Source organism: Camelus bactrianus, chromosome 32 (assembly GCF_048773025.1).
Source record: "Camelus bactrianus isolate YW-2024 breed Bactrian camel chromosome 32, ASM4877302v1, whole genome shotgun sequence".
NCBI lineage: Eukaryota > Metazoa > Chordata > Mammalia > Artiodactyla > Camelidae > Camelus > Camelus bactrianus.
Genome location: NC_133570.1, coordinates 1729799 through 1742158, shown reverse-complemented (window position 1 = coordinate 1742158; position 12360 = coordinate 1729799). Strand labels below are relative to the sequence as shown.

General features: G+C 40.1%; 1 protein-coding gene across 1 annotated transcript in view; it reads left to right on the top strand.

The window, feature by feature from the left end:
* The first annotated feature begins 1382 nt into the window (after positions 1-1382).
* The window catches only part of PIWIL1 (piwi like RNA-mediated gene silencing 1), a 32562-nt gene continuing 21584 nt past the window's right edge, over positions 1383-12360 (top strand). Inside the window, exons 1-8 of the mRNA XM_010948370.3 lie at positions 1383-1460; positions 1782-1893; positions 7696-7821; positions 8328-8542; positions 8894-9015; positions 10087-10167; positions 10798-10995; positions 11438-11549. Coding sequence (XP_010946672.2) covers positions 1383-1460; positions 1782-1893; positions 7696-7821; positions 8328-8542; positions 8894-9015; positions 10087-10167; positions 10798-10995; positions 11438-11549 — 1044 coding nt within the window. The remainder of the gene's footprint in view (positions 1461-1781; positions 1894-7695; positions 7822-8327; positions 8543-8893; positions 9016-10086; positions 10168-10797; positions 10996-11437; positions 11550-12360) is intronic.

Below are 12360 nucleotides of genomic sequence, written 5' to 3'. Positions count from 1 at the left end.
GACGTTCCCTGATTTGAGCGTCAAGTCCAGGCTCATTACACCGCAGTCACACTGCGCGTCTTTCAGTTCTCTAGACAAGCCAAGCTCTCAGCACTTAGTCGTGGGTTGTCCCCTCTTGCCTGAAGAGTGGCGCCTCCTCCCAGTTCCCAGTCCTCCTGCAGCTCAGTTCAACTGTTCACTTCATTGGAGGCAGGCCTCTTCAGTATGTAAATTCGCTCCTGCTTTCCTTTTTGTGAGAACACAGTGCTAATTTCCTTGGTTAAATTAGTTGTAGTGATGATTTTCTCTGCCTTTTCCACCAGGGCTCATACTTGCTGAATGCTCTCCATGTGCCAGGCACCCTGTAAATGCTTTGTGTGGGTTCTCCTTGAGCCGCACAGTTGGCCTGTGTGGTGTAGCTTATTATAATTCTTACAAGTAAGGATGTGAGTCACAGGTTATGTGATTTGCTCAAGGTCACTTATGTGAAGGAGTAGGATTCGGATAGTCTAGCTCTGAGGTCTCTGCTGATAGTAACCTGATGATACCGCTTTCTGCTCTGTGGTCGGGGGATGACTGGGGAACCTTTTGTACATGATTGTGTATCTGATGCCTAACACAGATCCTGGCTCACAGTAGGTACTCATTAACATGGGGTTGTTGAAGGAATGGAGAGAATTGTTGAACAGATTTGGTAGGAGTAGTTTAGAGATAAATGACTCTGTTTTCTTTAGAGACAAAGTGAATGGTGATGCCCCTTACCAAGAATGAAATTGTGGGACATAAATGATGTGGTAGAAGGGATGAGCTACACATAGAATTGTGGGGAGATCCAGGAGGATGTGGTGTGTATGTGTAAGCTGTATGAAGGTTCTGGCAGGAAACTTGGCATCAGTGCCGACTTTCACAGTAGATTACATACATACCAGGTGTGAAGGAAGGAGGTAGTCACCAACATCGTCTCTTAACAGTTTTACCCTCCTTAATCTCTTTGTAATAAATCAATAGAAAAATGAAATACTTTTAACATAAGTCTTCCATTTCAGTGCCACCACCTAGCACAGGGTCACTTAAATTTGTTGAAAGTAGGGACATTGCCTTAAGATACAATGTGTTAAGTTTAGCAAGGTCTCAGGATACAATATCAACATAGAAATATCAGATTCTGTAGTCTTTTTTTTTTTTTTTGGTAAATTCTTGATATTTTATGTACACAATTATGTCATCTGTGAATAAAAAGTTTCTTTCTCCCTCCCGGCAAAAAAGATACTGTGTTTAAAGTTTAGGGAAAAAAATTACCCAGGAGTTTTAGAACCTTGACTAAATCAGTTTAAAGGCAACATTGTAGAAACGCTCAATTGAGCATTGTCTTGGTAATTTATGTCCTCTCAAGAAAAAGGAAGATGACTGGGAGAGCCCGAGCGAGAGCACGAGGAAGGGCCCGTGGTCAGGAGACGGTGCAGCACGTGGGCGCCACTGCGGTGAGTGCGGGTCGCTTTTCTAGCTACAGAAGGCCTTCTTGAGAGCAAACCGTCGTGAGGCCTGTTAGCGTCGGCTGTCACAGTTAAAAAACTGCCCTGTGAAGGAGACAGGAACTGAACAAGGAAGATCACGTTCTATGCCTGAGGGTTTTGGAAGCTGGTTCTCAGTTAAATTGGTGACCTTTGAAGAAATTCCTTTATGAGAATAAAATACTTGATTACTAATTTAGGTCAGTTTTGGTTGAATGCCTTAGACTTGTTTAAGACTAGTTACTTCCTCTGATAAAAGGGACACTGTTCTCTGTTCGCACGTGACTGCAGAGCCAGCAGCCTGGTCGCGTCCAGCCTGGACCTCAGCCGCCACCGGCAGAAGGGGAGCTGGCCGGCCGCGGACGGCAGAGGGGAGCCGTGGGAGCGACAGCCAAGTCACAAGGTGAAGGGAGAGTGAAAGATGTCGTGTGTACATTTGTGACATTGGGCACGGGACAGGAAGCACCGCTCCTCAGTGAGAGAGAGAGGTCCAGCCGTCCCTTGAGGTGTAGTGGGACCTCTCTGTGCAGCCTGCTGCTACCGGGGGCAGAAGGGGCGTGCAGGGAGTGAGTACCCCGGAGCCCCGCGCTGGCTGTCACAAAGCAATTAAATTCTAAACTTACTGTTAATTTGCTCGCTATGCATTAGTAAGCCATTTTAGAACATTCTCTTGGTATCTTTAGTGATTTCATCAAAGCTCTTGAACATTTGTAACTTTGATTTATAAAAAGTTTTTACATGTCTTGGTTCATCCTGTTTTCTCAGCTGCAAGTTGGCGTTGTGAGAGCCAGTAGAGTTAAAACACCAGTTCTGATTCCCAAAATTGTGCTTTTTACTGCATTGTTGCAGAAATGAATTATTTGGATGCTTGGTTTGAGGGTCTCCAAAAGTTATTAAGTTTGGTTTTGGTATAGGAAAAAACTGACCTGTATGCCTTTACAGGAAATTAATGTAGTAATATTGGCTTTTATGCCCTGGGGTGGGTATGGGAAATGGGCTATTCAGTAAAATAGCGTTGAGACAAATGGAAAACTAGCAGACAAAGCTGGGTCCTTGCTTGTTGCCTCGCACTGAGTTTCCATGTACTCCAAATATTTGGTCATAACCAACGACACCAGAAAATTAGAGGAAAACATGGCTGAATCTGAAGTAAACTTTGACACAGTCTGAAGTGAACTGTGACAGGTACTGTCAGTGTCAGAAGACAGCCTGGAAACTTACTGACCTGATGGAGGAGTGTCTCTGGCATGCTGAGTGCTGTGAATCTGTGATGCTCCCAAGCTGGTGGGAAAATGGACAGAGGAAATGGCAGTGCGTTGAAAACCACAAAGGCCACTGAGAATGGTAGCCTTATCGTTACATTTAAATTAAACTGGAACATTTGTTTTCTATTTATTCTTCATTTTACTTTCTGCCAATGTTGGCAACTGTAGAGCCGGAACTTGTGCTCTCTGTAGGGCTGTTCAGTTGTACTGACCTTTGGATACATTTTGTAACGTGTGCATCATTACACTCTCGTTAGCAGTTCATTCATGGGAGTGCACCCAGACGCCGGGTGAGTACAGGACTTGTGTGAGGGTGTTACCTACAGGCAATACCCCCCAACTGGAAACAACCACTGAGAGGTGAAACCTGTGCTTTAACAGTAGAGTATCAGTTAGCCATTTTCAAGAATGCAAAAAACCGCTTGCAATGAAAACGAGTTGTAAAACAGAATTACTTTTGTATTTTTAGTAAATACATGTATGTGTATGTACGTATTTTCTGTATAGAAAGTTTTTAGGAAAAATGCATCCATTAATAGTGTTTCATTTGAAGGCTCAGTTGGAAGACAGAAGGTCTTTTGTTACTTACTTCATATATCTAATTACATATCTTACTCTTGTGGTACTACAAGCTGTTTTATTTTTTAAGGTGCCTGATGACAAGTCATTCTGGGCATTAATCTTTTATTTATAGGATTTTATCCAGTCATCTTCCCTAGATGCCTCAGTTCTTTTTTTTTTAATTACCTATCTAATCCAAAAAGTGAACAGTGGGATACAGTCTATCCTGTTTAAATGTATCATAGTAAGCTACAAAAGATTCTAATGATAGAAACTTGAACTTGCATGAGTTTCAAAATACAACCAAGTAAGAATTCCGTATCCAGCATTATAGCAGGCTAGGTAGTCTCCAACTACATACCTTAATGTACTAGATTTTAAAATATCTTTTTAAAAAATTCATTTGATCTGGCAAGAGAGTTGGAGAATCTTCAGAGGTCAGAAATGATGAGAACAAATCCAGAAGGGGAGTCAAGTGCTAAAACCAGTGACTCGCCAAGAAGCACCTCAAATCACTTGCTTTTGTTTTTCCCACCGGGTTTATTGGGAGATAATTGATGTGTATCACTGGGTAAGTTTAAGGTAATGCAGCATGATGGTTTGATTTACAGATACTGTGGAATGACTACCTCACTAGGTTCAGCAAACACCATCTTCTGATAAAGATACAGTTGAAAGGAAACAGGAAAAGGGATTTCTCCTTGTGATGAGAACTCTTAGGATTTGCTCTCTTGACAAACATCCCATACAGCCTACAGTTGTGTTAGCTATAGGCCTCATGTTGTACATTATATCCCTCGTGCTGCTCTGTCTTACAACTGGAAGTTTCACGTCTGGACCACTTTCCTCCAGTTTCCCCTCTCCTACCCTCTGCCTCCGGTAACAAGTCTGATCTCTGTTTCTGTGGGTCTGGTTTCGGTTTCTGTTTTGAGATTACCCATATAAGTGAGATCATAGAGTATTTGTCTTTCTCTAACTGATTTCATTTAGCATAATGCTTTCAGGGTCCATCTATGCTGTTGTGAGTGGTAAGCCTTCCTCAGTTTTTATGGCTGCATAATGCTTCATTGTATATGTGCACAACTTTTTTATGCATTCATCTATCAATGAACACTTAAATTGTTTCCAGGTCCTGGCTATTGTAAATAATGCTGCTACCAACTTGGAGGTGCAGGTATCTTTTTGAGTTAATATTTTTGTTTCCCTTGGGTACATTGCCAGAAGTAGAATTGCTGGATCATGTGGTGGTCCTGTGTTTAATTTTTTGAGTGGCTGCACCAATTTAAAATCCCACCAGCAGAGCACAAGGATTCTTTTCTCCACATCCCTGCCAGCATTTGTTATCACTTGTCTCTGATGATGGTCGTTCTAACAGGTGATACCTCTTTGTGGATTTAATTTCCATTTCCCTAATGACTAGTGATGTTGAGCATCTTTTCATGTACCTGTAGGTCTTTCGTGTATCTTCTTTGGAGAAATGTCAATTCAGATCTTTTGTCCGTTTCTAAAATTGGCTTATTTGGTTTTTTGCTGTTGAGTTGTATGAATTCTTCATATATTTTAGCTGTTAACCCCTTATCAGATAGAAGGTTTGCAAATATTTTTCTCATTCTGTAGGTTGTCTTTTCATGTTGATGGTGGTTTCTTCTCTTGTACAGAAGCTTTTTAGTTTGTAGTCCCACCTGTTTATTTTTGATTTTGTTGTTTGTGCTTTAGGTGTCACATTTTTTAAAATAATCATTACCGAGATCCATGTCAAGGAGCTTTTTTCCCCGATGTTTTGTTCTAGGAGTTTAATAGTTTCAGGCCTTACATTTAAGTCTTTAATCCATTTGTAGTTAGTTTTTGTGAGTGGTGTAAGATACGGCTCCAGTTTCATTCTTTTACATGTGAATAGCCAATTATCCTACGACCATTTGAGACTGTAATGTTTTCCCATGGAGTATTTTTTGCTTCTTTGTCAAATATTCATTGACCGTATACGCTTGAGTTTATTTCTGGGCTCTTGATTGTGTTCCATTGGTCTGTGTGGCTTTTTTGTGCCAGTGCCACACTGTTCTAATGACTATAGTGGAACAGTATATTTTGAAGTTAGGAAGTGTGATGCCTCCTGCTTTGTTCTTCACTTCAGTCCTGTTGAAGCTTAGACTATTTGACATGTTTAGCTGTGTTCAGCATATTCAGAATTTCATTGAATGAAATATAACTGTACGAAAAGATATGCTGAAGCTGCTTTAAAAACATTTCCTTATTTCAGCTTTAAAATGCAAATAAAATGGCAGGAAATACCGAAATCTAAATATTCTCTGTATTGATCTTCACTAAAAATTCTTAACAGTTATTCATGAATTTAATTCTATGAAACTCAGTTCCCTATCTGTAAAAAGTACCTGCCTTTATAGGTAAGGGTAGGATTAAGTAACCCTCAGGTGACAAGGCCCTGTTTTACCACCTTTCACTGCTCTTAGAAGTGTTATATCTGAGAAGTGCTTGTTACAGCAAATGTTCAAATGTTTTAGAAATTTAAATAACGACTCTAACAGATTATCATTAATGAGACATTGCTTAGGACCTTGAATTTTCACTCTGTTAGGGGTGTGGATACGTTGAAGGACTTAAATAGAACAGTAGCAAGAACTGGTCTGTGTTTTTAATAAGTCACTCTGGCAGCTGGAATTAGCAAGGTTTCCAGTTGTATCCATTTTGAAATCTGTCATCTTTCTAGATTGACAGTTAATCAAGCTTTGACTGAAATATAATAGCGGTATTATACGTAGCAAGGGGAACAGATTTCATTGTTGTTTACATTCAGAAACTTGCAATCAGGTTTTGGTAGCCAGAATTTAATTTTTTCAAGAGAATCTCAAATTTTTCAGGGCAAAATTCAAATCAAGGCTTTATGACCTGTTGTTGCTGTCAGCTTGGATTCAGTTTACCTGACCTTTGTTAGTGTGGTTAATCCATGTGTTACTTAAACTGAAGGTCTTTGGGATACAAAGTTTGCCAAGGGAGACAAATGGAAACAGTTACACATTTAAAGGACTTCTAAGCAGAGCCCGTGAAAATCGGGAGGCGCAGGAATCAACATATTTAGTGTACCTTTAAAGAGCTTTATCAACGGCGGTCTCATTTAAAACACTACATGCCTGTAAAGTTTATCATCAGTTTTTCAGGAGACGAAATTGAAGCTCATACTAGAATAACTTGTTTCCAAGGTGTACCGGGAACTGATATATTTAGCTTAAGCTACATTACTTCTCCAGTGAAGTCCAGAAGCTGGCACTTCTGGGCTAGTTTGGACATTTGTGGTCAGAAGAGAACTGGGCTCTTTTGTCTTTTTGTTGTCTCCTCCGAGTCCGTGACCTCTGCCATTAAGACTCAGGTTTTGTTCAGAATGTGTGCTTGAGCTCCCTCCTGCCATCACATCCAGATTCCAGGTGGGACTGGCAGCTAGGGGCGGGGAGCACGTAACAGCCAGCTAGTGACTCCAGAGGTGCCTTCCCAGAAGTGTCGCCCGGTTAATTCCTGCATCAGCCTCTTAGGCCATCCTCACCTGCCAGGAAGGTGGAAATTCTAGCCTATTAGGCATGTTACTCCCAAAATAAACTTTTTAAAGAAGAATGGAAGATTGGTTATTGGGTAGTCAGCAGGCTCTGCCACACAAGGAGAAAGCTAGGATGTAACACTTGCTTACAAAACCCACGTCATGCTATTGATACGAGATGCTTAACTTTCCACAGACTAAAGGACTTAATAATTTAGAGTATTTTAAGCACAGTTTTTGCAACTAAGCATGAACTGGTAGTTAACTATCCCAGTAGATGTGTTTCATGGCCCAGGATATACATGGGCCCATCCCATCTATTCTGCTAGTTCTTGAGGGACTTAGTGAGGAAGTGACATTTTAGACTTAACATTTTCTGTTTCAGGCTGCACATTTAAATCGCATGAATTACCAGTTCCTATTGCTATAATTACGTCATAAAATTGTGGAAAATGCTGTTGTTAAGGCCCGTAGGTGGTAATCAGGCCTACAGTACAGAAAAATAATCACCCAGTCGACAAGCATGCTCCCAAGTTCTTGAACCCTTCCAGTAGTCACGATGTTGTAAAGGTGTGTGTGTCTTGTCAGGGAGCTGGGTTTGCCCGGCGCAGTGACGAGAAAGGCCTTCATGGAAAAGGCTGCAGCTGAGAAGTGACTCTCTCCTCTGGCTGGCGGGTCCCTGAAACGTCTGATGGGATGCTCCCCATGGTTGTCAGCCCCTCAGTAGCCGTTGGGTCCAGGCAGTGCACCGCTTTGGAAATTGTCATCCTGCATTTCACGCTTCATACTCCTTAGGTGTGTAACTTTTTATTATTTACTTATTTTTATTTTAAAGAACTCCAGATATCCGCCGGATTTCAGGAATTATCTCTGTCAGAGAGAGGGGGTCGCCGTAGAGACTTCCACGATCTTGGTGTCAATACAAGGCAGAACCTGGATCATGTTAAAGAATCAAAAACAGGTGGGTTAATTATTAACTATGGTTTCATGAGATGGCTTTCCAAGTACACAGGACAGTGAACTGAAGCACTTTTAATTTAGGTATTTGTTCATGTGATGCATTACTGGGGTGAAAAAGCACATTTGGGCAAAGATTCTGCATGGCTGGCTTTTCTGCTTTCCTCTCCCTTTGGGTTTTGAAATCGGTTATAGATGCCTTCGGCTTCACTGAAAGGTTTTACTGTGCACTGCGTAGATCACTTGTTTCTTTTAAAGCTTTTTGCTGTGAAGAGATTTTGTTGGTTCTCTTGTAAGTTACTTAGCCTAGGGAGGGTTTATTTCTAAGTGTATGCTTTTAGTAATTTAACGAAGTGGGCTGGTAGTCCCCAGGTCAGATGTCTGAGAACTTTCATGTTGTCTGCTGCTCTGAGCCCATTTACAGAGCTGTCTGCCTTGTCGTGGTAGGGAAGATTTCAAGAAAGAATAAACTTGATTGTTTGCTAATTGCAAAGTGACTTCCCTTTACAGGTTCTTCAGGCATTATAGTAAGGCTGAGCACTAACCATTTTCGACTGACATCCCGCCCACAGTGGGCCTTGTATCAGTACCATGTTGACTATAACCCACTGATGGAAGCCAGAAGACTCCGCTCAGCTCTTCTTTTTCAACACGAAGATTTAATTGGAAGGTGTCATGCTTTTGATGGAACGATACTATTTTTACCTAAAAGACTACAGCACAAGGTTATTTCAGGTGTCGGGCTGGGGGAAGGGGGGATGGGTATTTCCCCCTCAGAGCAAAGCTGCCTCAGCCTGGGGCAGCTCTCAGAGCCCAGGGTCTCCTGTCTGCTGCGTGTGTGGCGTGCCCGCAGGGCCCTTGGGCACTTTTGCAGCGTTCTGAGGGCCACCTGAGTAACTTCATGATTACAGTTAAGTGATAATGAGGCACTCAGTCACTCTCTTCTAATAGCCATTCTTTTTTTTTTCCTAATTTAAAACTTTTCTGTACTTCTCATTGTTGCCTTATTAAGCAGGCATTATGTGATTGGGCTTATTTTAATAATTAAAATTTGGTTTTCCACTGCCTTGGCTCAGGTTACTGAAGTTTTTAGTCAGACCCGAAATGGAGAGCACGTGAGAATAACAATTACCTTAACAAATGAACTCCCACCGACATCACCAACTTGTTTGCAGTTCTATAATATTATTTTTAGGAGGTATGTTAGTATTTTTAAAAACATTTTATTAAGAATTTTTAAAACATACTCAAAAGTTGAAAGACATGTACTATTAAGTACTTGTATACTTATTACCTAGATTTTACAATGGTTGGATCGTTGGGCCACTCTGAGTTTTAATTGTTTTTAGGTGTGGTGTGCTGATATAAACCTCATTTATTTGCTGTTTAAGCAAGTGTTACGTCTTTGACTTCCCTGTTCGTGTTGACATTAGGGCCTTTAAATCACATTTGAGCTTATGTTAAGAACCATGTTCTCTCAGGAGCTTATCACCAGCTTTGCTTTCCTTCTCGCCTACTGTGGACACCTGTTCAGGAAACAGGACAGGATTTAGGTCTGTTCAGATTTATTTGCTCCGTCATAGGACACATACTGCATGCTCTGTAATTTACTTTCATTGTGGATACTATATTTTCCAAATCCAGAATTTAGAACATGTACTTGATGAAGACCCCCCCCCCCATCCCCCTGCTCAGTGGGAAGCAGTCTGGATGAGGCTGAAGTTGACAGGAATGGTACTGAAACATGATCCTTGGATTTCTGATTTACCTTTTTAAGTTGGGCATAAGATACCTGCCACTGGTGATAGGATATCTGTTTTGGTGGATACTTATTTAAATTAGTGTAATGGAAGATTTATTTTTCTGTAGATGACGGGTTGGCAAACTACTTTTTGCAAAGGACCAGATAGTAAACATTTTAGGTTTTGTGTCTGAGCTCTTTAGCTCTGCCGTTGAAATACAGAAGCAGTCAGTGTATATGAATGAAAGATCATGACTGTGTTCCAATTAAGCTTTACTGGGGAACACTGAAATTTGAATTCCATATGATTCATACATCATTGATTAATCTTTTGGTTTTTTTCTTGACTGTTAAAAAATGTAAAAACAAAAAAGAGTAGCTCCCAGGCCGTACAGAAAACAGGTAGGCTGGATTTGGCCCACCTACAAGCTGTAGTTTGCCAACCCCTGCTCTAAACAATATGCCGCTCTGATTGTAGTGTTAGAGATAGTTAACCAATGTTCACTATCCTGACCTTTCAAATTCTAGGCTTTTGAAGATCATGAATTTGCAACAAATTGGACGGAATTATTACAACCCAAGTGACCCAATTGATATTCCAAATCATAGGTTTGTATGAAGTGGGAAGTTTCTATTCCTTTCTCACAACTTTGAAAGTGATGCCCTATTTTAAATTGATCAAATTTTCTGTGTCTGTTAATGGTACCCATCACATTAGGTGAATGTTTAACTCGGCTTAAATAATAAAGGATACATCTCAGAATACTTGGATTTTAAAAGTCATGTGATCCTCATCCTTCACTGGGGAAGCATAGAGAGTTGTCCTACACGAAGTTTGTATTTGCTCTTAGGGAACAAAATTCATCAGCTGATGGCTGCTTCAGAAGTTACTCTGGTGTCTCAAGACTGCTGCTCACGTGGCTAGACTTCTTACTTTAGGTGCTTTCCGTTAGGCTGGCAGTTTTTTCAAGTCTTAGGTCAATATAAAGAACAGTTTAATGAAGTGTCGATTTCAAATGAAACCTAGAAAAGTATTATAATATAAAATAGCATTCATTGTTGAAGATCTTAAAATGATAAGTCTTCATCTGGGACCGTGTAAAACCTAGAAAAAAATAAATTTACTCATACTTGTACTTTCGGATCCAGTTACTAAAGGTGAAAACCAAAACTTGATACGTGCAAAACATGTTTGGACATTCCTAGAGGTTACTTCATGGCTCTCGCTCTGTTTGACAGGTTGGTGATTTGGCCTGGCTTCACTACCTCTATTCTTCAGTATGAAAATAACATCATGCTTTGCACTGATGTCAGCCATAAAGTCCTTCGAAGTGAAACTGTTCTGGATTTCATGTTCAACTTGTATCATCAAACCGAAGAACATAAGTTTCAAGAACAAGTTTCTAAAGAACTGATAGGTCTAATTGTTCTGACCAAGTAAGATGTTCAGTGATGTAAATTCACAGTGTCACGAGTCTTAAGCTGTTGCTGCTTTCCAGTCCTGTAATGTGAGACAGAAAGAAAGTGGGCTTAAGTTCAGTGACAGCGGCACAGAGGTGGGGGGAGGGTGCTTACAACCTTTCTCAAGAACACGAGTTTTGGGGGAATATTCTCATCTGAAAAGGACACATATCCATCCAATGACTTCTACCCTTTGTAGTTCGATTTTATTTTCTAATAGTAACTTAGTTGCTTCCCCATCCATTTAGCATAGTCTTTAAGAAATTATTTTCCTTTCCTCTTTCTGTAATATTATATATTACCAAGTGATTTGAAATTATATTTTTTAGAGAATGCATACCATCTAGCCTCTCTTTTTTATTTAATAGTAATTCTACACGTTTTAATCAAATACCAATAAACCTCACCTGGTCCATAGGTATAACAATAAAACATACAGAGTGGATGATATTGACTGGGACCAGAATCCAAAGAGTACCTTTAAGAAAGCCGATGGCTCTGAAGTCAGTTTCTTAGAGTACTACAGGAAGGTAAGGAGTTAATGTTGATTTTTATCTTTTTAATGTTGAAGTGCTTAGACCTTAGGGGAAATCTGAAATATCTGCAGTGAAAAATCTGCAGTGAAAATTCTAATAGGTGTATGTATGGAACAAGTGGCTTTTAAAGCTGTATATAAATGTTCATTAAGGTGGTTACAACATAGCTCATTAGCAAATGAGATGTACTCTGTCCTGGCTCCTTTCCTGCAATAGAATGAGGTTACGTTTGAACTTAAGCATGTGGAGGACAAATAGGATAACAGACAGTAAACAATACTAGTTAACCGCTTACCATACTGCCCCTTACTGCATAACCAACAGTGTTCTTTTTAACTTTATCCGGCAGTGGGAGGCTGAAGATCTTTAAACCCTTAACATCAGTTATGATAAATCTGCATGTATGTTAGCAGTTAGCTTTTGTTTTACATATTGACAGAATTCAGACAGACTTGTTTCATGTAGGTGAGATCAGTTTTTTGGGTGCTTTTCTATCAGCAGTTTTACAAAGATGATTCTAGCTTTTGACACTAAATTGAAAAAGAACCAGAGGCAAATAGTAGCAAGAAAGATGAACTACCAGCCAGAAGAAAATAAAGTGTTTGTATAGGAATGCTTACTAACGTTTCAGTGTTCAGAGTTAAACAGATCTGTCCCCTAGATCCTTAGCAGGTCACATTCCATTTGATGTGCTCCGTTAAAAGTGCAGGAGAAGTGTTTCAAGAAAACACCTCAGTTAAAATCTTATCACTTGTCTTTGAAGTGCTAAAATTTATCTCATTTTTCTACTCTTAGATCATTTCCT